General features: G+C 40.8%; 4 protein-coding genes across 4 annotated transcripts; all 4 read left to right on the forward strand.

Moving 5' to 3' along the window:
* Nucleotides 1–248: 248 nt before the first annotated feature.
* On the forward strand, nucleotides 249–2,781 carry Osi6 (DUF1676 domain-containing protein Osi6). Its single transcript, XM_071700914.1, has 3 exons — nucleotides 249–1,333; nucleotides 1,577–1,679; nucleotides 1,837–2,781. Exons 1-3 carry the CDS (start codon nucleotides 1,007–1,009, stop codon nucleotides 2,220–2,222), a joined length of 816 nt encoding a protein of 271 aa, XP_071557015.1. The 5' UTR covers nucleotides 249–1,006; the 3' UTR covers nucleotides 2,223–2,781.
* A 5,021-nt stretch (nucleotides 2,782–7,802) lies between these two features.
* Nucleotides 7,803–11,283, forward strand: LOC139769654 (uncharacterized). Its single transcript, XM_071700915.1, has 3 exons — nucleotides 7,803–8,065; nucleotides 8,170–8,345; nucleotides 10,418–11,283. The coding sequence occupies exons 1-3, from the start codon at nucleotides 7,803–7,805 to the stop codon at nucleotides 10,807–10,809; spliced, it is 831 nt and encodes a 276-aa protein (XP_071557016.1). The 3' UTR covers nucleotides 10,810–11,283.
* Nucleotides 11,284–15,167: 3,884 nt separating this feature from the next.
* LOC139769655 (uncharacterized) lies at nucleotides 15,168–16,507 on the forward strand. Its single transcript, XM_071700916.1, has 2 exons — nucleotides 15,168–15,674; nucleotides 15,944–16,507. The coding sequence occupies exons 1-2, from the start codon at nucleotides 15,191–15,193 to the stop codon at nucleotides 16,231–16,233; spliced, it is 774 nt and encodes a 257-aa protein (XP_071557017.1). The 5' UTR covers nucleotides 15,168–15,190; the 3' UTR covers nucleotides 16,234–16,507.
* A 4,966-nt stretch (nucleotides 16,508–21,473) lies between these two features.
* Osi9 (DUF1676 domain-containing protein Osi9) lies at nucleotides 21,474–24,402 on the forward strand. Its single transcript, XM_071700917.1, has 3 exons — nucleotides 21,474–22,447; nucleotides 23,028–23,200; nucleotides 23,425–24,402. Exons 1-3 carry the CDS (start codon nucleotides 22,182–22,184, stop codon nucleotides 23,745–23,747), a joined length of 762 nt encoding a protein of 253 aa, XP_071557018.1. The 5' UTR covers nucleotides 21,474–22,181; the 3' UTR covers nucleotides 23,748–24,402.
* The last annotated feature ends 20 nt before the right edge of the window (nucleotides 24,403–24,422 follow it).

Below are 24,422 nucleotides of genomic sequence, written 5' to 3' on the forward strand. Positions count from 1 at the left end.
TTATCATTTTCTTACACAGCACGTACATGAATTAAATATTTATATATTAAATTAATTATCACGAATATATATATATATATATATATATATATATATTGTATGTTTCATAAAATTAAAAAAGTACATTATTTAAGTGTAAGAGATAAATGATATTAAAAATATAAAGTTATTTGTGGTTTTATAGTATATTAAATTATTTTTATTATGACACAAATATTATTAAATTCATATTACAAAGCTCAGTGAAATTAAAGCTTTAAATTTAAGATAAAGCAAAATTACTTACTACGCCTTGTGTATAAAAATAGGCATACTTTATATCTAGTGCATGATATCTCGTGTTGAATCACAGCATTGGAGTAATATATTGCCAGTAATGTAATATTGCGTGTTGTGTAATCTGTTTTTTTTTATGCTACATTCGTTTGGCCGGAACTTTCAATACCTTACATCTATAATACATTCAACTAAAAATTGCATATCCTGTGTAATGCATATCACAATGTAAAGTTAGTCCAGTATGCTTAAGAAAATGTTGGAAGAAAGCGATTTTACTAGCGTTCGAGGCGTTGTCTCTCGCACCTATACGTCCGGCCTCTATTTGTTTTGTCGTAGGTAGGTCGCAGGTCGCATCGTGGCTCGTGGTAGGCAGCATGGTCGAACTTCGGTCATAGGTACACTTATCGTCTATTGGGTGAACACATATACGGTTAAACGAACATATATACCAATACATATACGACACGTAGGACGTTCACGCATTCATGCATGCCAAATAAGAAAAAAAAGAAGCCGGTGGGGCAGTCTCCGATGTAGACCGTAAAGGAGGGGCCCGCCAAATATAAGCTAAACGGATTGTGCCATGGACCACACGAAATTTGGCTTTACACGGCGTTCATTCTAAGTTCGTAGATCCATCGGTATCTACGAATCTCTCGTATCTCCTACGGACGCGTCGTGCCGCGATCAGATTTTGTAACACGTCTCGTGGAAACTGCAAGGGGTCATGAAGCTACTGCAGAAATTCTTGATCTTGACAACCGCGGTCGTTCTCACCGCCGGACAAAGCATTGACGAATGCTTGAAGCAAGATAGCATATCCTGCGTGCAGAAGACCCTATACAGGACCGCTAAGGAATTCTTCGCTAAAGATAAACTGGAGCTTGTGAACGGAGTCAGTCTCGTGAAGAGTAATGCCGATGCCAGATCTGGCAAGGAACTTGGTTACGATCAAGAGATGGAAGCTGCTAATGACATCGCGGAAAGACAGAACTCTCTTGAGAATTTCATTAGTGATGAAGCTGGACAGTTTTTGACCGGTCGCAGTCTTAGGGTACATAAAAAAAATACTGAAACTTGAAACTATTACATAGAGTGTAGGCCTAGTCAACTTCGAGCTTTCCATCCATGAAGAGTGGGGAAAAGGGAGAAATGTCGTCCGCAGTTTGAAGTTGGCCGGGCCTGGTGTGGGCAATTAATATAGCTTTGACGATTAATAAAGCTTTTCATTTCATTCTTTCACACTTAGAGGCACGGCATGTGTGCATTAAATTTAAACTATCATTTTTTTTTTCAGATCAATCTTGCATCTGCTTTCCAGAAAATCCACGAGTCAGCACGTACCATCAGCGAATCTGCTCCAGCAGAAATTCGTCAGGCTGTCGACGAGATTGTTGAAGGTAGCTCTAAATTAAGATTGATAGATATAATACTCATCTTCATAATATCGATATATACTAGGACAAAATTAAATTGACAATTTACATCTTACAATTATTTGAACGAATAACTTAATTTTATTGGTCTTAATCTAATATATCTTTTTTAACATTCTAGCTCGAGGCAAGAAGAAGGGAGGTCTGAAAGCAATCCTGCCCCTCCTGATTGCCGCAAAAGTGAAGCTTGGTCTTTTAGGAGCTCTCGCGTACTTCACGATCGGATTCTTAGCGAAGAAGGCGATCGAAGCGTCCATCATTTCTCTCCTCATCTCTGCCTTCATCGCTTTGAAGACACTCTGGTCAGGAAAAACTTACCATCACGACGTCACCGCTTATAATAATGGCTGGTCAGGTTCCGTCGGCGGTGGATGGTCAGGTCCTGTCAGTGGTGGATGGTCCAATCCCGTATCCGGTGGATGGGCCAGCCCGGCCAGCGGTGGTTCTTCCGGTTGGGAAGATCCTCATTACGCGCACGGCCAGGCATACTCTGGATACCATCACTAGTGACCATCGTTGATAATTTTTTCTCTCGTCTCTTTTTTTCTTCTTTTTTTCATTGAACAACGGGCGATGGGAAAAACAGGATGTCAGCGGAAGTCACATGACTCAAGCCTCACGTTGATCCTCCATTGTTCACGATCATGGAAATATTTATTCTTATTTATTATTATTATTATTAAATAGTGAATAGGGTATTTGGCCCTTCCGTGATGTACATTAAATATTTAATAACATTCGCTCGCATACGCGTATGCAAATAGATCGATAAACTATAATCAAACTGAAAGACTAGTCACAATATGTACGATTGGTGATGACGTAACTCTCGCCAATTACAAAATGCAATATTATATATATATATATATATATATATATATATTACGACTTTGCCATCGTGATTTTAGCGCGAGTTTTAGCGCGATCACAATCTGTAATAGAACTCACTCATCACAGTTGATTCATAATTACATCTAGTCTAATATGATGTATATGCAACATATTAAGCTATATGCGAATTTGTACGCTTTGTAATATGTGATTCATTAATAGTATTTTAAAAATTCGAATGTGTTAATTATTAAAATCCCTTCTTTATTTGTATATTTCCATATTTCAAATTATCTCGTTCTTCTTTTCTACAAGATATTCTTTTCTGCAATACAACAGTGAAAGTGTTTCAATTTTGAAATCATAATCAATTTTGATTTAATTAACTCGACTAATTTAAAGAAGTTCTTTTTGTTGTTGATAATTGCTCTTATTTTTAATGCCGAAATCACCGGCAAATTCATGAGCCAGCTGAGAAGCTTCAAAAAAGAGAAATCACCGCGACCGCGGCAGCAGCAACTTTCCAGTCTTCCAGGAAGGTCCGAAACATTCTTTTTTTTCTCACGAGCGAAACTCTTCGCGGCGGCCGCGTTGCATAAAGAGCACATTCGAAATCGTTAATACATCGCGAGTGTTCTGTTTCTTTGACGAGTCATCCGGTCGGCGGCCCGCGGCCGCTCGAAACCGAGCCGACGAGATGGAAATGCCGGCTGACTCTCGGCATTCTCGTACGATTGCAGGGGAAAGTGCATGTCTCAGGTGCATCCGGGCAGAGCCGATTGTTTCCTCGATCCGTGGTAGCCGGAGGTCGAGGAGAGGTCGCGGCACATGTACATCACTCCTAATCGGGTCGAGAGGATAGGCATACAACACTAAATCTCTCGAGACGGATGTCCTTAAGTCCCACATAGAAGAAAAATAAATAGCTGGAAAGGAGGTTGTCAGACAAAATGACGCGTTTCTTCCTCGCGCTGCGCTAAAACCACACTGGACGCAGTAAAAAGAATTTTACTTCGGCAATAGGTAGGTATGTGCAGGTATAACATCATCTTTTCTAAAACGATACGATGAGGACACGCTACGACGGTGTGGGCAGCAATAATTAGTATAATGTGGAAAGGTGCGATTGTCACAGGAAAAAAAAGTACGTAACAGATTAATAGTAAATTTGGGATATAGAATAAGATAATTTTAATTAGGTGATTCTATCGTGTGACATCGCGATAACTCATAGATAATTTGCTTTAGACAGAAAGTGTATGAGTAAATAAAAATATTTCAAGAGACAACGGTAGTGTCTCGCGCCAAGTACACGCGCAGCGCGATTAGATTTACATGCGGATAAAATACGAATTATTTGTATGAGCAGCATATAAGAACGGCGCAAAGAGAAGCGATGCACTGGCTGTTGCAAAAAGGCGATTGTCATGCTTCGTTACGCTCCTCTGTAATAACAACGACCACGACATGGCTGCGGGAAGGACAACGGAGAAAAAGACGCGAAATTGCTTCGAGAGGAAGAGGAGTTACTTTCATTCATAATACAGCCGAGCGCAACGTGGTATCCTATATTAATACCATTATATATATAAGATTGGAACAAATGCTTTTTTCCTAACAAATTTTAAATTAAGAAAGTAATATACACAGTTGTGAAAATAAAATACAAAAATTTATATTATTAGTTAAGCTTCTTCATTATATGTAAGAGATATATCTTTTTTGGATTTAGATTATTTAGATTCATAGATTCTTCCTAATTACAATAACAGAAGTCTATGTTACCATATATTTGTACGTCTTTATATCTTTAGTCATTTTTATCACGTGATAACTTATTTCAGTTATTTGATTAGAATTTTACTTCAGTTTTTTGTACGAAGTTATAAATATCTGATGCAGTACCTACATGAAAGATTTTGGAAGTAAAAAATAGTATTTCTTCCAATTATGTGATGTAAAATGCACGGTGCACAGAGCGAATAAATAAAAAGTCCTGAAAATTGCGGCCCATGTTACGGATATGCAAACGGATGAATAGAATCGTTCTTCGAGCTCACAAAAGCGGAATTTCTCCGCGTTGATAGCGCCAAGCGTTGGTCGTCTCATTATTAGAGAGTCGTAAAGTTCCGTGTCGATCGCGTCTTTTACTCGCATCTAAATCCAGGTATGGTTCTCACGTCACGATTAGTTTCGAGAGTTTCTCATGCGTCACTGGGTTACTAGATTTCCTAGCGATAGGTCGATTTCTTAGGTCATTATTAGATTCGCATATCGCTGTCAATTGGCATAGAACACCGATCTTCTTGTCATTTTGCATAGCAATTCAAACATTTCTCTTCAGCAACGTCGGCGAGACACTTAGCAATTTAAAACATTTTGAATAATTTATGTTATTGGTTATACTCTACTTGTTTAATGTTAGAAATATAATAAAAGCTTATATTCATATATTATTTACATATTCTACTTATTTATAAGTCAAATTGTTCAATCTTCCAAATTTACGAGTCAAAATTTATTACGCTTTATCTACTTTCTTCTATCATTGCGTATCTAGATAATCTTAATTACAATATTCTCGCGCATGAGATAAATTTTATCCATAAAATGCACTTTTACTTGGCAGATCAGACGGTCTACGATCTTGGTACATGCCGGCAATGCAATTATAAGATGGTGTTACGTATGCATTCACTGGCTTATACATTGGCTAAGATGTACCTGGTACCACCTTGAACTTAACCGAGTCGAGCGTCGCGATTTCGAAACAATCGCCGGGCGACCGTTACCTTTCCCGTGACTTTCAACAACTTACGGCCAGGGTCACGTAGTCGTACAGAATGGATGTATCTGCTATAACGAAATCTAATTGCTGCTCTTGTGCTTAATTGCTTTCGGCGTCTGACTAATTAGTATCGCAGAAGCGTCGCGATATTCGAGCCCGGTTTCTCTCATCACTTGTTCTCGACGCTCTCTTTAATTCGTGCTCGCGCAGCGTGGATCTCTCTTTCTGTCTCTGCCCTGCGGCATGCATGAGTCCTGAGGAACATTTAATGAAGCACTCCGCTTTCAGCGATTTCCTTGACGTTTCAGTGCAATCTAGAAATGAAAAAAGGGCCAATAATAGATATTTTAACTTAGCATTATTTAACGTAGCTATTTTAACATAACTATAAACAGCGTTAAATATAATACTAAACACGGGTATGGACCCCATTGTTTACTCATTTATTAGATAGACGAATCATTAAAAATTACGAGACTTTGTAGTTATTTCTCCATCCAATTAAGTATTGAGGACGAGGGACATTTGCTTTTTTCTAAGGATATATGGATGATTTTCTGTTTGACGTTTTGTTCATTTTGCTTGAAGCTTGATGTTTTAAAGAACTCGCCGGGTTACAGGCCGCGTCAGGTGTGTGATTTCGCTCAAGGCGACATTCGCTCTCGCGTACCGGGGGGATCTTGATCCCCGAGAGAAGTCGGGATCGAGAACATCGTTACAGTGAGAAAAAGTAAGAAAAAGAGAAAGAGCAAGAGAGACAGAGATAGAGGAAGGGGAGGCAAAAGACAGAGAGCAAGAGAGAGAAAGATACCAAAACGATTGCCCAACTCTCGACCCAGTTATAAATAGGTGAGCGGCCTCGTTTCAGGGATGATATCTCGTGTTCATCATCTGCCGATGAATTTTCGAAGGTGGAGCAACATCACATCTGCAACAATTAAACGCCTTCGATACGTTAAGAACTCTCGTATGAGATGTTCTTCGTGTAGTTTTGTCCCTATCTGTATGCTTAAAGAGATCGCCATAAATCGCCACTTCCGACCAAAATTAAGCGATTAGATGGCGAGATAATTCCTATGACTAACTCACCATTGTAGTTAGGAAGGCTGCGTAAAGGAAGGAAAATAATTACAGTTTACCGTAAGCAACTAGTATCTAGATTCCTCGTGTTCTACATTGTGCTACTTAGTACTTAGTAGTGTGAATTAATCAAGCCAAAGTTGTACGATATGAGTCATCAGTGGTCGCTAATGGACCTTGTAATCGCATCCGCCGACACTAGGTCTTCATCCTTGAGAGGTAGATGCGGCGCGCATCGTCTATCGAAACTATATGGCCTCCTTGAGTTGAAATATGTGGAGCGACCGAAGCGCTTCTGGTTATTTCAATAAACGAGGAGAAATATCGAGTAATTTATTTGAAGAGCCTCAGAATTTTGTTCCGTGAATTGCACACCGACGGACAATCATTTTGAGGAATCTCACAGTTGACCAGAACTTGTTGATTAAACGATCTCAAATCAACGTCATTGCGACGTTACATATGGACTTCTGCGTACACGATGGTGGTCATTTAAGTCACACAACACTCAACGTCGTAAAATAATAGTAGGCGGGTGGTCGGGCGAAATGGTGCGGCAAATTATATAGGATCTACATATATACTTTTTTCCGTCGTCTTGGATGCCTGCAGGTTTCCGTCGCGTTGTACACGCGGCTTTCCTTCATCGTATTTGATTCCAATTGGTACCGGAGAGACTCCCCGCTGTTAATGTAATTCAAAGTAGGTCCATAGCGTGAGAATATGTCAGTAGAAAGAGTAGGCTGAGAAACACGAAGAAGAAGAGAAGATTGGCCAGAAGAATGCAATTCGAGAATACATGTTAATCCTGGCTAAAGAATACTGAATATATTTATCAAGATGCTCGATATAGGAATCTCTCTGTACTATATAGGTACTCTTTTTTTTCCCCAATTTTTTTTTGGGTCGCATTTCTATCGTTCTTCCTCTTTCTCGCGCTTCGCTGATTTTTACCTTGCCAAAATAAGCGGGATGACGAGAGGGAGATGAATGAAAAGGGAGGAAGTCAGTGTGGGGAGATCCTGTGGCACCCGATACACTTGACGGAGTAAGAGAGAGAAAGGGGTGGGGGGGGTAACGAGAGAGGAGCAGCGAAAGGAGGGAGACGAGAGAGCGTACGACGCGAATGCGGACCCCCGATGGCCTACGAACCCATGAGGACTCCCCTCGTGCGATACTTCGGTATAAAAGCAAAGCAACCTCTTTTAGATGTAACACACGAGTCAGCATCGGCGCATCCTAGCGTGCTTGATTCGACCAACGCGCCTGCACGTTGGGGCACGGAAGAATCGAGAAACAAATTGCACGTGACGCACGCGACTTAAGGATATCTTCGGCGTCTTTTGTACGAGACGCGTAAAACGCGGTGAAGTCGCACTTGGGTGATAATGGCCAAACATTTCGTGACGTTATTGTGGGTGTCAGCGGCGTTGACCGCGACCCTGGCATTGCCGACCAGCGACAAGGCCAGCGGAAGTGAGAACGATATGGTGGCGAGCACCGATTGCCTGAAGAAGGAATCCATCAGCTGCATCAAGCACAAAGTATTCACATTTGTCGACAAGATGCTGGCCGACAAAGAAGACATCACTCTATCCGAGGGCATCACCATCGTAAAAACGTCCAACGCCGAGGGCGAGGGTGCGCCAAGGTTGGTTGTCATTCTGTGAGATCCCGAGATCGCGCTTATGCGAATTTAAACGTCGAACGTTTAACTCGAGAGAACTGTTACATTTATATTTGCATTTTTGGCAGATCTATCGAATCCAGCGATTTGGATACGTTATTGTTTGATCGTCTTGGAAGATTCCTGAGGACGCATTCGGTCAAAGTTGATCTCAAGGGCAGCGATATTTTAGGAGCGATTGAGTCTGCCGGACGCAGTTTCGAGGACTTTAGCGACAATGCTGTCGAGAGCCGTGGAAAAAAGAGTGAGTATAGCACGTGTGATGAAACTTATATCTTAATACTTATGTAAAAGCCTAGGTTTAGATGCGCTCGAACCGGTTAATACAGAACCAGTTACGATAGCACCTAATTATGTTTTATTGAGTTCGTTATTCGCGGAGGAATTTTGTTACGGTGATTACTTACATTTGCCAAATAAAAGATCGCTTTAAAAACGAAACTAGCGTAGCAATCAAGTCGATATGTGAGCCACACACACACACACACATGTGAAGTATTAGTCTCAATACATTTGCATTTATAAATGTCAACATTTTTAACTATTACAGTCTTTATTAAGTAATCTACACAATACGGGAAAAAATAAATTATTTTACACCAACTTATTTATGCAATCATTTAGGATATATATCTGATAATCAGATATACCAGAATTTCAAATTTGTTCTATCATACTTTTGTATGCAACTAAAGATTTTTATTGATATGTGGTTTATATATATTATTATTAATATATAATATAAATAATATTTTTATTTTTAATTTTTTGTTATTGATTCGCATATTCTTCTGCTTTTAATAGAAATTTTAATAGAATTTTTAAAATTATACAAAGATACAATAGAAAAAAAATAAAATAAAATTTTCGCATATCGAAGAGGTAATCAGGGTTCATCGGGACAACGTCAGCTGGAGTATGGGAGTTCTCTGCGTTCATTGCCGCCGTGTGAACAGCGACGATGACGACGAGGAACCCCATACCGGTCGCAGACGTTGACCCACTGAGGAACTGGTTCCGCTTCCCCTTGAACCTCGCAACGGAGGAGGAGAACACCGGTGATATTGAAAGGTTGGGAGAGAGATAGATAGAGAGCGGGAGAGATCCCGCCGCGCAAGATTTTTGACATACTTTCCATCCTGGTACTTCGCCTTGACCTTCGACTATTATTCCACTTTAAAAAACATTAACATCGATCTCCGTGATCGGCCGGCGTGACGTGATTTACAGAGGACTATTATTACCGGGCCTACAAAAGCTACAAATAATGTGCGAACAATTGACTTGCGTGCGCATTCGTATCTCTCGGCGCTAGATCATTTGTTTATCTATTTATGAATTGCTATTACTGTTACACAATGATTAATTCCAGCGTGTGAATATTAACGATCAGTTTTCTACAAATTAATTCGGGATTATACCACATTATTTGCAAATTTACATGTATTATCTTGCAATCATTATATTATCGTTATACATTTTGATTAAAACATTTTGCAAAGTTTGTACATATATTTTTTTGTCGCATTAATTTTATATTTTATTAGACTTACGGATTTTTAATCCCTAGTTGATACTATTTAAGAAATTATATTATTGTCTTCTAATGAAGTTTTCTTGTAACTGAGAATTTTTATATCTTTATTCAGTTGAGTCTAAATGCAAGATCAATTATAAATAAGCACACAAAGAGAATGTGGATTTTTACATAAATATCTTACTTGTTATATTATTTGTTATTTTCCATTCGTTCCGAAAACAAATATAAGTAGATACCGTGATAGTACATCTCATAATAGGATAATTGGCATCATAAAACGAAAAACGTAAACTCTCAAATATATCTGTTATTACATCTGACGATGTACTCAAATTCCCGTTCTCCACAGAAGTGTGAAAAGAGAGTAATGATAGTATTAAACTTCGCAGTTCGTATACTTACAATCCACGTTAGAGATAAATAGATGCTGTATATATGACTGTATATACCAATCTTTTTACACAAATCAAGTGTCTCAGCAGGTTAATTTACGTTGAGATTATAATATTATAATTATTAACTTCTTATATGTTTATAGACATATAAAAAGTATAATTTTTTAAAAATCAGTGACATATTTTTAAGTGCTTATTATTCATTAAAGCAAGGTACAAGAGAAATAATCAAGACAAATATGAGGTTTCGAATCATATTTGTACGCACAATAAAACCAGGTTAAGAAGCTACTTGAAAATTATATTGATAAAAGCATCGAAATGAATATATATCGCTTATTTTGATATAAAATTAAAATGCAAACATTTGGAACATTACAGAGAAAGCGCAGAAAATCTTAGGACCCTTGATGATGGCAATGGCCCTGAAAGCGGCCGCTTTATTGCCGCTGGCGCTCGGCGCGATTGCCTTGATTGCCGGCAAGGCTCTGCTCGTGGGCAAGATCGCTCTCGTGATTTCGGCTATCATTGGACTGAAGAAACTTCTCTCTCACCAAAAACACGTGACCTACGAGGTAGTTTCGCATCCGCATCACAGCAGCAGCCATGTTAGCCATGACGACCATAGCGGTTACGGCGGCGGTGGCGGCGGCGGCGGCGGTGGTGACTTCGGTGGTGGTTACGGTAGCAGTGGACACGGATGGGCCAGAAGTCTACCGCAAGATGCTCATGAGATTGCCTATCGCGCTCACCAACCCCAACCACAAGCTTAATCGTACCATAGAAAGTTTTCTTCCCGCCTCTCGCTTCTTTTCCGTTTTCTGACGGAGAATCTGACAATTCTCTTCCCTTTCATTACACTCACGCCTACTTCACTCGCCGCGTTTCTCGTTGTTTCTTTCCTTTTTCCTTTCTTACCTAAGCTGTTGCCGTTGCTATGTATAATACCTAGTCTATCTCCTACTCCAGGAAAATATGCCTATTTATAGCTATTTTCAGTTTAAAATCTCTTCAAATTTGCCTATCCTTTTTTTAATGCTTACATGATCTCTCTTATATTCCGATTCTTTTCTTTCTTATTTTTCTACTTTTTTTCTAATTTATCCTAAATAATGGTCGATTTATCCCACGGCCAGTCACCAGTACCTCTGGGAGATGCTCATTGTTTTATATTATCTAGATTTATATGTGAGTTCGTTATATTTATTCGTTGTATCTTATATTATTAATATTTATTTGATGTTTGACTGCGTGCTTTTCCATTATGACACCTCCTGTTTTTTGTAATAAAAAAAACCGACAAATGAGATGACTCCATCTTGTCCCAAAGAAAAAGAGCTTCATTGTTAAGTTCACCTGCAGCGTTCACCGGCCGAAGAAACCGGCACGTCCTGTGGCTCTCGTAAGAGTGACCGTGGTTCATGACCGAGTGCTTCTATTTATACATAACACTGCACTTGCACTCGTAGCCGTAAAGCGTAACGTAAGGCCGTGAAATACGGTCTATTGAACTCATAGCACAACCATGTACCGGATGCACCGCTGAACCACATTTTCCATACATAAATAGATATACAATAAAAATAGGATAAAGTTCACGAGCACGGGCGAAAGTAGTCGAAGAATGCGCGGCACAGACACTCTATTGCACCGGAATACAAATCGTATAATTCCTTTTCAGGATCATGAGCGATTTATTTAATCGTAGATTTACGGTATATGCAGAAATATATATTTATATATATTTCTTTGCCGCTTTCTCTCTTCTCTGTTCTCTGTCCTCTGTTCTCTGTTCTCTCTTTTCTCTTCTCTCTTCTTTCTTCTTTCTTCTCTCTTCTCTCTTTTCTCTTAAGATGTAACTTATTTTACTGCAAGAAAAATAAATTAATATATAATATATTAGTAAATTAATAAATATTATATATTAATAAATTAATATACACAGGAATAAAATATAGAGCATCGTGAGCTGCATCAATGTCAGAGATATTCGTTTCCATGTGATGTAAATGCCACTAATTTGATTTATTATTAGTTTTACGAGGATTAGTTCTACGATAATTAAAAAAAAACGTCTGCAAATATCTTAGGTAAGATTTTTCTGGACTTTCCACCGATTCATAGCTACAGCGAGACAATGTGTCATAATCACAATAAATATCCACGATATTTAACTCAACCCAGTAATTGCCCTCCAAAACCGGACGCACGCGCCGCCAGGTACAACTAGTAACCTGCATACCGCGAATAATGTTGCTCTGTTGCTCTTTCCGTTGCTACCGGAGTGGCCTTAAGGAAGAAAAAGGATGTACAATAACGACAGTTTCATCGGCCGAGCAGCCACGCGTATCGGGCCGGTCGAGAAAATCACCGTACGACGAAACGGTTGTACAAAATGGAATTCAGAGCCGCGGCTCGATGGGGTTCGTTCCGCGAACCGGAAACGGCACGGCGGCGCGGCGCGGCGGAGGCACGATTATTATTTCGCGTCTCATCGTGGCGTCCTACAAGATCCGTCGCTTTCGCCATACCGCGCCGCGCCGTCGGGAGATCATTTCCACGGCACGTACGCGTATGAGAAATCGGTAACGCGACATTATGCAGGTAAGTTCCGGCAGCATCGTAGTCGCGTGGACTTGTGGACGACGACGCGACGCGACGCGGCGGGGAGCAAGCCGCGAGAGGAGAAGAAACGTCTCCTTTGCATCCGTTACCTGGTCGCGATGCTTTCTTAATAGCACGTGCGCTTCAATGAAAACGTCATGCACTGGCAGTTTTAACGCTATTTTAACGAAGGCGAAGAGGGTGATACGCTAAGCATACTGTACATATTTTAATAATAATTCTACGATAGACGATACAAGTTATTTCGCTTTTTTTCCTCACGCGATGATGGTCTCTGTTTCGTTTTTTTTCCTCGCTGAAACGCCGATGGTCTAAGCGTATCTACATGCAACGCGTTTTCACTTGGTATGACCCAGTTAAAGCCGTGTCTATTGGCGTATATCGAATTGTACAGGATGAAAAGTCAAGGATACGAGGGACCAAGTGGAAGAGAATGAAGCATCGTGCAAATTAGATGATTAATCGGATGAAGAAATTGTGCCTAACACGCATAACGGTATACGTTAATTTGCCGATTCATCGTTTCTCTTTTTCGATGACATGATTATGTTGATCCGTAAAGGGAAATGTTTGTTGGATCTTCCATTGAAAAGTGGAACGTATTGTCACCTTGATTTAATAGCTGAACCAGAGAACCACAATGCTGCCAGTATAACTGTGCGCCCAATACTTGAGAAGTAATGAGAAATGCAGTTATATCCAATCGCACACATGTGATGATGATAATTTTGTGTAGTAATTTTTTGTATAGTATCGATAGTAACTTTAAACTGTCTCGATCGATATTTAGAAAAGTTTTTCACGACCTTTCAGACGTACATTTTCAAGTATTTTGGAAGCGTGTCTTTTCTGTCTGAAGCTTATTCGTAATCTGATAAGTATTGCCGCTAAATTCCACCGTAAATAAATTAAGATAGCCTAGAAAGAAACAGTTGGAGCAACGGATTCCTAAAAATTATCTTGCCGTCTCAGTTTAACGAACGATTTTATAGTATCATAAACGGGAGAGAATAATCTATGGGCATGTAGCCCCGTGCCAATAACACACTTTATATTTTATTGCGCTTCCTGCTTATCAAATATATCAATGACCGTGAACGTCAAAGTGCTTTCTATTGTACATCCGCGATGTACAATATTATTTCGTCTTCAGCAGCTGGTGCGCGTATCTCGTGTTTTCGACGGCGGATCATTCCGAGGTGCGCCTTTCATTTTCAATCTTGTTCTTATGCCTCCACGAACTCGAGCGGCGACGAGAAATTAGAGCCGAGGAACAACAGCGGGAGCATCGAACCGAATCGACTGGCAGCCGATGCGTAGGTAGCGGCGCCGCCCACGCACAAGAGGGACAACGATACGGAATAACGATACGGACGAAATGCGGTTAAACCGGTCGAATTAAATCGGCGAGATACCAACGTGAGATGCGAGCGGGGCGGAGGACAATGCAGAAGAAAAAGAAGAAGAAGCCCGCGGAGAGGAAGCATGGCGGCAAAACTGTGGTGGAACCACTCGGATGCGTCCAACGTGTCGTTGGTGGGAGGCAAATCCGGAGGGAGAGCTTGAGAGATCATGACGCGCGTACCGGTGGAATTCTGCTCTCTACTCTCGTCTCCCGGGTGGTTGGTTTAAACGCAAAAGCAACCGCTCTCAAATCAATGTCCGCGAGCATGAAAATAGTCGCGCCATGGTGGTGTACACCGATGCCAACCGGGTGGGGAGAATATCGCTCGGTACGGAGGTATACCTGACTAGATATATAGAGCTAGGGCAGGGCTTCCGTTACGTACAGTCTACTTAGAGTGCTCTCAGCTATACACGCATCTCGTGGTGGCACGCATCGTGTTAAATTAAATAGAAGTCGGTAGCCCTGTGGACGCAGCCGGATAGCCGAGGGAGAAGCGAAGGACAAGGCGTTTGATTTTTGTATCGAGCCGCGTGGAAGGTACAGTGCTTGATTGGGACTTGCGCGGCTTAATTCGAACCTTCGGCGATCGCATTAAGTGTTGTCTATAAGAGTCTTATAGACTTGTGATATATACGGGAAGCATATATGAAATTTCAAAAATGTATCCTAATTGATTCAGATAGATAACACAAAAGTGATTGGATTATTCGAAGAATATCATGATTCTGGATAGAAATTATGTTTTGAGATATATTATGCGGCATAAGTGCTTTTAATTTTAAGGAAATTAACATTTTTCTACGTTTACCAAATTTCATAAACTTTAATTAATTTTAATTTAACAATATAATTAATTGTAATATAAATAATCATTTTTATAATCTAGAATTTAAAACTATTAAAAAATTATTTGTGCTTACACACATACACACACGCACACACAAAATTAAGTAATTGCTTTATTTTTTATTAATTGATTTATTTATTAATTGCCTAACATGTTAGAGTTGTCTTGATTCCATATTATTTAATTATGAATCATATTATTGGTGTGTTAATTTATTATTATAAAAGCAAATGTTGAATTGATTTCTTTTATAGATTTTTCTTCACTTTGAAAAATGAAACGGTTCGCGCGCTATTACGTATGCCTGGCTGTATTATTGACAGCGGTCTCAGCGAGATCGGCCGAAACTAATCCCACGTCTAACTCAATCAACGAGCAACAAACCGCAAGATCGAATAGCAATGGCATATTTGGCGACTTACGTTACGTCTATCAAGTATACAAGGAATGTACCGGCACGGAACTGAGTCCTTGCCTGAAGCTGAAGCTCTTATCGGCTATAGATAGGGTTTCTCGGAGCGCTCAATTGAATGTGGCTGATGGCGTCACTCTGATTCAAGATGAATCGGCTACTAACGAATCCGAACCAGAAAAATCTCTGCAGGAAATCGAAGCCAGTTTACCCCGAGCATTGGAAGATAAAGAGGATGCTCTCAATGGCATGATTTTCGATAAAGTCGCCAAATTTTTTCAGAGTCACACTCTGAAGCTGAAATTACCAAACGTAGAGGAACTTCAACGTAGTTTCACGGAAGAAGGTAGGAAGACACCGTTAATAAAGTTATTCAACGAAAATGATTTATTAATAATAAAATATGAAAAGTTTAATTACTTGATTAATTAGATATCCTTGCACTATTTTCGATAAATGTATGTTGAATATAATTGCAATTTAAACCTTTATTACGAAGAAATTAATTTAAATCTAAATTTAATTGTTTGTTATAATTCCATTATTTTATTGTTCGTTAAACACATATAGATTTCTTCCGTCAGATTGTAATTACATTGTCTTCTCTATGTCTAGGTCGTAAGAAGAAAAATAAAATGGGTGGTCTTCTCGCTATTCCTCTGTTAATTGGTGGTACGTTAGTACCCCTGGCGCTCGGTGCTCTCGCGCTGTTGGCTGGCAAAGCGCTGATAGTGAGCAAACTTGCGCTCGTACTCGCTTCTATCATTGGATTAAAGAAACTTGTGTCTGGCGGCCACGATCACGGACACGAAGTTGTTCAAGTCGGGGGAGGACATGGATCGGGCGGATGGGCGAGATCGGGACATGATATCGCCTACTCCGCATACAAACCATTGTCAGCATAGGAAAAAAATTTATAAACGTTATCATAGCATCTCTTTAATCACGTCGCTATTTCCTCTCGCGAAATTTCCTTTTTTCTCTTCGCATAACTTTTATTTATTTCCATTTTGCGAATAATTCTCTCCAAACTGTTCGCGAAACTCTCATATCTGTCTGATCTCTCTTTTCACTGTCTCCTATCCAATTGTGTTCACTCTAGGTCGTCGCACGTACGAGGCCACTCATGCACGGATCATCTTCGGTATTTATTGTTTCACGCGTAGCTGCAATACGCTCGCTGTCATATAACATGTACATTTATTAATGCGCAAATAAATTAAGACTATAATTATCGAACACAACCGTGTACCCGTTTTATTTTCTCATTTCACTTCCTATCGATAAATTCTTGCATTCCTTGAATGAAATCTACATATGCGTGACCGATTATTCCGAAATTATCTTACTGTGTTAGTTCGATCGTAATCTTATATTTTTGCGCTGCTCGTTGGAATTCCGGTATCGTCTTTTCGCCGATTGCGAGATGTTTAAAATTCAGGTGAAACTAACGGATGTCGACGATACGCCAAAATCGTAGAATAGCGAGGAGAAAGAGCAACGAGCGAGAGAGAGCGAAATACGTTAAAAAGAACACGAGTGAGATGGATGCGAGGAAACGATGGGGATGAGGCGTGTAAAAGAACTGGAGCCTGACCGACTGATGGCTCATCGATTCGTGACTCGATCGAAAGTAAGAGAACTCAATGCGCCAGACGCGATGGAAGATGAAGGAGTGGGCGAGGGAATATCGGAGGTGGAAAGCGCCGAGACAAATACGTGAGATTAGAGAAAGGCTTTTATAGCATAAGGTATAGGCCGAGTACGCGATGAGTTGTCTATCTGAATGACGGTTTAGTATCTTGATGCGAGCAACTGACGTCTCCGAGTCTCCGGTTGTTTCTCCGAGAAGAATAGAGAAAGATCGTCGGGATAGCGAGCAGTAGAATAGGACGTAGGTACGTAGGGGGACCGAGAGAAGAGGAACGGCTTTACCTACATACGAGAAACGCACGAATAAAACCTGACGTATCCACACAAACGCGTATCTATCCTTACGCACTTGTTCGACTCGCGTTTTGTCCGCGGCGGTCATCGTACACGTATTCGAGCGTGTGAATGTATGCGTGCACGCTCACGAGAGAGTCCTGCGGGTACGTAAGATGTACACGCGAGGACCAGTCGGTGGACACACACTTGGGAAGTAAACCAGGCCGAGCAGACTGATCGGGCCAGTCAGCATCCGCGCTGAGTCTTTTCAAGGTGCGCCTAACACTCTCTACCATACCGGAGAAAAAGTCGAGACCTGGTCCCCCGATTCTCCCCGGTACTCCGCGAGTCCATGTCTCTCATTTTCTCTCTCTCTCTCTCTCTCTCTCTCTCTCTCTCTCTCTCTCTCTCTCTCTCTCTCTCTCTCTCTCTCTCTCTCTCTCTCTCTCTCTCTCTCTCTCTCTCTCTCTCTTTCTTTCTCTCTCTATATATATTCGTTCTTGTCAATCGACTTCTCTGTCTCTCGCCCAAACTCGAAGTTTCGTCGATTTTCAAGAACGCATCTCTGGCCAGGTGGTCCCGTTTCTGATACGCGTGTCGGCAGGGCTCTTCCATATTCGAGTTCCGAAAGTCTTCTCGATGAATCGGGATTCAGAATCCTTCATTTCTTTTTCCTTATTTTCCTGGATACGACACACGTCGCTATTTTAATACTGCGTTTATGCATTTGAAGTAAGAATGTCACTGTCAATTCGTCTCATTGTCAGTACTCGTCGTGGTGTTCCTAGAAATTGCAAACATTAGTACCGAACAGCGATATAAAATAGGTTGAAGAGCGGACTAGAAGAGTGCCCTATGTAGGTCATACGCGGGAATTAGCACTAACTGAGTTTACATTAAGCACAAATTTATTCTCGTGAAAGTACTAATATCGCTACTTTCTTCGGCGACGAGTAAACAAATTAGAACTCTGCGCGGAGAATACCCGTATTTGCGGTATCGCGCGCGCTGTTATTACAAAGTGGCTATTAACCATTCATCTGCTTACCTACTGTTAGCATCTCGGCGGGTGTATCATTCCAATGACTAACTCCCGTTCATTCATCTCTGCGGCTTCATTCCTTTTTTAGTAGTCCACCGTGTTTGCTCTAAATGAATCATAGAGAGAGAGGAGCTAATTGCTAGGCAAAAAACTATAGAATCGCATGCAAGTGCAAATGAGAAAGAAAAGAGGCGAGAAAGAAAGGTGACAACTTTCGTTTCGTTCATTCACGCGTGCTTCCAGCGTGTAAGGTGCGAATCTTTTTTTTTTTCTTTTTCTTCCATATCCCACTTCGCGCTCCCAACGGTATCTACGGAGGAAAGCAAGACGGATCAATACTACGGTTTTACTAACCCGCATAGCGACATATAACGCATATAATAACTGCACAAAATTACGTACTTTTATACACGTTTCACTTATCTTTCGCATCATCATATCTAAAAAAAAAAGATATACGCTCTAATGATTCCGAGAATCGATGGATATAAACGAAGAAACGAGTTTCATCATATGTAGTAAAAAACGTTTTCTTCGTTCTTTTATTGCGGTATCATTCTATTTTATTGTTCTTTTATCGTTTCGATGGTTTTGAACGTTTCGTAATCAGCTCACGAACGAACAGACGGAACAGGCATAGGTGGTATAGGACGAGGCATGGGAAGAAGCAGGACAAACAGGAGAGCGAGAACTCTCAGGTACGAAGGCTTCACTTCGTGGGGGCCTTGACCTGACCTCGATCTTCGGACGAGTTCACTCTCGCCGGCGTCGAGAGGAAAGTGTTCCACCACCAAGAGTGCGCATGACTGCCACCCGGCTCGATGTACCATCCAGATTAGCGTTTTAGCTCGCGATGCTATGTACAAGTTAATTTGCTGTACATAATACAGATGTGTAACGCAATGAACGGCGGAACTTTCAGATTTGTCTGCTGATCGTAATCGGGGAACATTTGACTGTGATAGAGCAACGGAATCTCCAATGCGCAAGGAGAATAAACGTTTCTCGTGCGAGACGCGGGAAAAAAAAGTTGCGAGAACAAAGTGAAAGTTCCATGAGATCCATTGTATATTATTATGTATCCTGCTTCGTCGCGAGGAGGTCGCGAATAATGTTAACTGAGAGAAAGAAAAAGAGCATTAATATTTTAGAGCAATAAAATATATAGAAATAATTAATATTTACATTGTTTTTACATTACAACATTATTTATCCTAAATTGTATATATCTTTATAAACTAGATATTTAAAATTTCTTTCGATTTTTATATTTATATATTCTTGAAATAATATATGTATCTATGTCCAAATTCCATGTAAATCCATCCAATCCATTAAAAAACTTATGCTAATTAAAATTTAAAATATGACATCCAAAAAATGTAAAATATTTTAAATACAGATGATATGGAGAGAAAATATCTGAAGAATGCTTTAAAAGTTGCTCTAAAAAACGTTTTGATTTTATATATCTTTTAGATATTTTTTAGATTCTAATGTGATGATTGGAAACTTGATTTTTAGACGAAGATTTAACATCATTCATTTAAATAGCTCGTCGTGTGTTAAAATACCGTTTCGTGTAGGCAAATTCTTCGATAAGACGAATTTCATGACTTCGTGAGAACGTGAGCTGGACCGACCGATCGCAGAGATTCGCTTGACCATCTTCGAACTTGAACACTTGAAGCGCGGAGAAAGTTAGCCGTACATCCGAATTCTTCGTGCACGGATATACCGGCAGCGATGAAATACTTTTGGGTATGTCTCCTCCCTTTTTCCATCTTTTTTTTCTAGACAAGAAGCCTTCGGGTCACGGTGACGCGAGACGAGGCGAGACGAGGCGGGGCGAGGCGAGGCGAGACGCGGCGAGGCGCGGCTTGTCCTCCTGGAGGAAACCTCTGGCTTGAGCCCAACTCACACACATGATCGAACCACAGTGATGCGTGCACGTACATTCCATTTGAAAAACCGTTAAATGTTCCGTGCGACAGAGTCACTGGAATACATTAATTTCAAAGATCATTAACTAGTTATCTTATTGGTACCATCCAAAAGATGACCTTAAATCATGTGTTTAAGTCGTAGGATTAATACGACGAATAGGACAGAAGACAAAGAAAAGAAGACAAATGGGGAGGCGGATAAGCGGAGTGCAGTGGAGAATCGAGAGAAATGCAGGATCACAAGACACAAAATCCAAAAGTAACTGTTATCAGTAAAAATCAAAACATGTTATTAGGAAATATAAATAAAATTATACTAAAAAATGTGACTCCAGGGAAGCGCGAGGGAGCTTCGGCAATCGAGGAACGTTAGGGATATCACAATTCCAAATAATAATGAATCGCGCGACGCGACGTCTGTACTGTCGATTGCAAGACCATCATCGGCTCGTATAAAGTTATAAGCACGTTGGAAAGTTGTGGAGGTGTACGCGAGCGAAGTATCATCTACTTGATAGTATAGAAGTATCCGGTGTAATATACTTTGACGAAAGCGAAATCATAAGCTAACTTATCGCGAGTGCTTGGTCAAATATAACTGCTACTTCTCTATTAGCATAATATGAGATCTTTTGCAAATGGTGTCACGAAATTTCTCGAAATAAAAATATGGTTAATTGCAGATTCTAAAACAAATCGCTTTTTTTTATTTAAACGCAAGTGGAAGTGCACGATCACAAAAGAGACACAATTTGATAATAAATTGAATATGGACAGTCTCCTTATTCTGTCCTAGAAACTAATTATGACAAGTGACTCAATTCGGCAAGTCATCTCGAGAGTCATCCGGAGAGAAGACTACGCCAAATAACTTATGCTACCGCAGATAATTCATCTTTAATGCATAGCACATTGCACATGTGTCTCTTTGAAAGTTCTGACAAGTAGGCAATTCCTGTCGCAGCTGCTGTATCTTCACCATTGCATTTAGCAGGTAAAAAACAGGACGTAACACCTAAATCTTTCCTTCGCGAGTAGCCTCGCGTAAATTTCCATAGTTATTTGCATAGCGGCTAGCGCGAAATCGCTAAATCAATAAGAATCGCAATCAGTGGCACACCGGTGAATGATAACGCGCGACGACGTCGAACAAGTCCGCTTTCTTATCTTCGTTTTTAATCTAAATTCCCAAAGGATACCCGCATTCCTTCTACCATTGGTATCGGTATGTTCAGTGTCTTTGACTCGTGCCGAAATGTCTCCCTCGATTCGATCGTGGTCCGATCTTGGTGGTTCGGAGGAAGAGGCCAGTGCGTAGGTACACATCATCTTTCTCTCGTTTTCTCGTTTTCTCTCTCTCTCTCTCTCTCTCTCTCTCTCTCTCTCTCTCCTTTTTTCCTCGTCCTCTTCCCCTCGCGTTCTTGCGAATGTGCGCCTGTATGCGCATTACGCACACGTATGGGGCGGGTTTGTCGACAACCAACACACCCGTTGTGTACACAAACGACTTAAGTAGGCACACAGGCACACGGAGAGGAGAGCCGGTGGAGAAGGACCAGCAGTGTGGAGGCGCGTCAACGAGAGACGCATACGACACAAACGGAACGACCGCCTGGAGGAGAACCAATAGCTCGTATGGGTTGTAACCCGGCGGCAGGCGGGGGCCATCCGGTGGGGGCCATCAAAATTTCAAAAACGTACGCGGGCCCCTTTCGCGACGAGGATAAAAGGCAGCAATCGTGATTCTTTCGGGCAGTGTCGATACGATCGCCGTACTCGTTCGAGCGTTCACGTGCGAGAAAAAAAGGGAGTCGAAGTCGCAACGTCGAGGAAGCGCGAGGAAGAGAAGGAGAAGAAGTGAAGAGAAGTTTTGAGAAGTTGGAGTAATTAACTCGAGATTTGGTGTTTCCCTCGCTGTTCGGAAGAATCCGTCAAAATGTTCAAATTCGCGGTAGTCGGCGCACTTTTCGTGGTATCCGCTCTCGCTGCACCGGCGTCACAGGACGCGCCGGCGGCGGCGGCACCGCCACCCTCGATCCTCGAGGAAGCCCTCGACGTGTACGCTTCCTGTTCCGAGGAATCGAGTATCGCGGTGTGTCTCAAGATGAAGGCCCTGCGCTACGTCGACCGTGCCGCTCGCTCGGCCGACATCGAAGTCATTGATGGATTCAAGATCGTGCAGACCGAGGAGGCCAAGAATAGGTAAGAGAGACAGGATTTACTCGAGATAGTGATCGGTATGTCCTACGATGATAGTCGTCGACATTGAGTGCAATTGGGACGTGAGAATGCAGCAGGTGATTCGTGTAGTGAACGCGTAAAGTCATATCCAAAATATATCGTATTTCTTAAATATCGTCTATTGTATTTTCGTATTAAGTTAAAGTGTATAAAATTATTTACATAGTATAAGATAAAAAATATATATCACTGTTTCATTACCGAACTTAGCTTGATTAATTATTTCATTACTTGTAATATTTGATAATTTTGAGATTCAAATTCACTTTGAATATAATCAGAATTAGAGAAAGAAAAAGAGACGAAAAGAGAAAAATTCGTAAATTGATTGTCCAATAAACTATTTGAGAGAATCAATTCTTTATTCTCACTTAATTACTCTGTAATCAATGAACTCTTGAATGCTACTTGATTCTATTTGACTCTACAACGTCCGGTTGTCGTAAAATTAGCATAGAAAGTTGTTAACGGACATTAAGATAGCTCGAAGCGTTTATGCAGATATAACGATCGTGATAAGAGCATGTTTCTTTCTTTTCAGCCGAGCTGACAATGCAAGGTCTCTTAATGACATTGAAAGTACTTTACCTGCTGAGACCGAAGCCAAAGAAGCCGCAATTGATCAGGCCATTGTCGATAGAGCCTCCAAATTCTTATCCACGCATACTGTTGAGTTGAGCCTCCCCGAAGACGTTTCCCGTTCTTTTGATGAAGGTAAAATTTAATTTTAACTGATTTTTAATAAATAAAAAAAAGAGAAGAATATCTTTGAAGTTTTAAAGTTATTTCCGTATATTTTCTAGACAGCGATAACATGTCGCTTGTATAACATTTGGAAATTTAATATAATATATATAAATGAAAGAAATTTGGATATGTCACAAATTATAGCCTTTCAAGAAAAATTGGAGGATTTACGTTTCGGAATTATGTTTCAGCTCGTGGAAAGAAGAAGAAGATCGTCAAATCTCTGTTGCCCATCCTTCTTCTCCTGAAACTGAAAGCTGCTGCCCTTATCCCTATTGCTCTTGGTGGTTTGGCTTTGATAGCTTTCAAAGCCCTTATCGTCGGCAAGATTGCTCTCATCATCAGCTTGATCCTCGGCCTGCAAAAACTGCTCGCTTACAAGAATCAGAGCTACGAAGTTGTCGCTCATCCCGTTCATGATTATGGACACGATGTGCACCACGACCATCACGGCTGGGCGAGATCATCGGCCGGTTCTGATCTCGCGTACAAGGCTTATAAACCTACCGAATAGTTAAAAATTATGCACAACTTCTCTTCCTTCTAATTTTCTACCTTCATTCGCCAAAGTGATCGTCTCTAATCCGACGATCACCTTGAGAGTGGCGTGGCTTATCTTCTCAGGGATCCGCGGACAAGCTCAACTCGACAACGAAGACGTTTGTCTTACGACATACGAACGACTATATTGAACGCAATTCTGTATGGACGGGCAAACGACTGTTAGACACGGACGGTTACTGGATTTTGTGTGGACTGGATTTAACGGTACATGACTCGACGACTCCGACGACGATGCCGCAGTCGACGATCGATAGGGATGCTACGATCGCCGTGGTTCGATGTATATTCCGGCAAATCTCGACGACGAAACTTATCACTTCACTGACAATGACGAAAGGCTACACACTCAGAGATTATGAGAATCTCAAAAAAGACTCTCAGAATAGTGGAATCCTGTCAGAATGGTAGAAGTCGCGCCCTCTCGATCATACTCGTGCGGTATCCTTTCAGAATCCTCCGTGTCTATCGTATGCGGAACGACTCGTAGTCAGTACTCGCACGAGACCACCAGATTTAATCCAATGATTATTTATATATCGATCACCCCGTTTTGGGATCATGTAACTTATCATATTATTTATAAATAAATTGTAATTTTTGTATAATATTAAAAGTTGACTACTTT

Source organism: Temnothorax nylanderi, unplaced genomic scaffold (assembly GCF_030848795.1).
Source record: "Temnothorax nylanderi isolate EJ_2023f unplaced genomic scaffold, tnyl_v1.0 TNYL_tig0024_pilon, whole genome shotgun sequence".
NCBI classification, from domain to species: Eukaryota; Metazoa; Arthropoda; class Insecta; order Hymenoptera; family Formicidae; genus Temnothorax; species Temnothorax nylanderi.

Bases quoted from the DNA above. Each gene is read 5' to 3' on its own strand.
- Osi9 (XM_071700917.1), top strand. From the start codon at position 22,182: ATGTTCAAATTCGCGGTAGTCGGCGCACTTTTCGTGGTATCCGCTCTC. The intron at 22,448-23,027 runs GTAAGAGAGACA...CTTTCTTTTCAG, and splicing joins ACCGAGGAGGCCAAGAATAG to CCGAGCTGACAATGCAAGGT. The intron at 23,201-23,424 runs GTAAAATTTAAT...ATTATGTTTCAG, and splicing joins TTCCCGTTCTTTTGATGAAG to CTCGTGGAAAGAAGAAGAAG.
- LOC139769654 (XM_071700915.1), top strand. From the start codon at position 7,803: ATGGCCAAACATTTCGTGACGTTATTGTGGGTGTCAGCGGCGTTGACC. The intron at 8,066-8,169 runs GTTGGTTGTCAT...CATTTTTGGCAG, and splicing joins GAGGGCGAGGGTGCGCCAAG to ATCTATCGAATCCAGCGATT. The intron at 8,346-10,417 runs GTGAGTATAGCA...GGAACATTACAG, and splicing joins CGAGAGCCGTGGAAAAAAGA to AGAAAGCGCAGAAAATCTTA.
- LOC139769655 (XM_071700916.1), top strand. From the start codon at position 15,191: ATGAAACGGTTCGCGCGCTATTACGTATGCCTGGCTGTATTATTGACA. The intron at 15,675-15,943 runs GTAGGAAGACAC...CTCTATGTCTAG, and splicing joins ACGTAGTTTCACGGAAGAAG to GTCGTAAGAAGAAAAATAAA.
- Osi6 (XM_071700914.1), top strand. From the start codon at position 1,007: ATGAAGCTACTGCAGAAATTCTTGATCTTGACAACCGCGGTCGTTCTC. The intron at 1,334-1,576 runs GTACATAAAAAA...TTTTTTTTTCAG, and splicing joins TGACCGGTCGCAGTCTTAGG to ATCAATCTTGCATCTGCTTT. The intron at 1,680-1,836 runs GTAGCTCTAAAT...TTAACATTCTAG, and splicing joins TGTCGACGAGATTGTTGAAG to CTCGAGGCAAGAAGAAGGGA.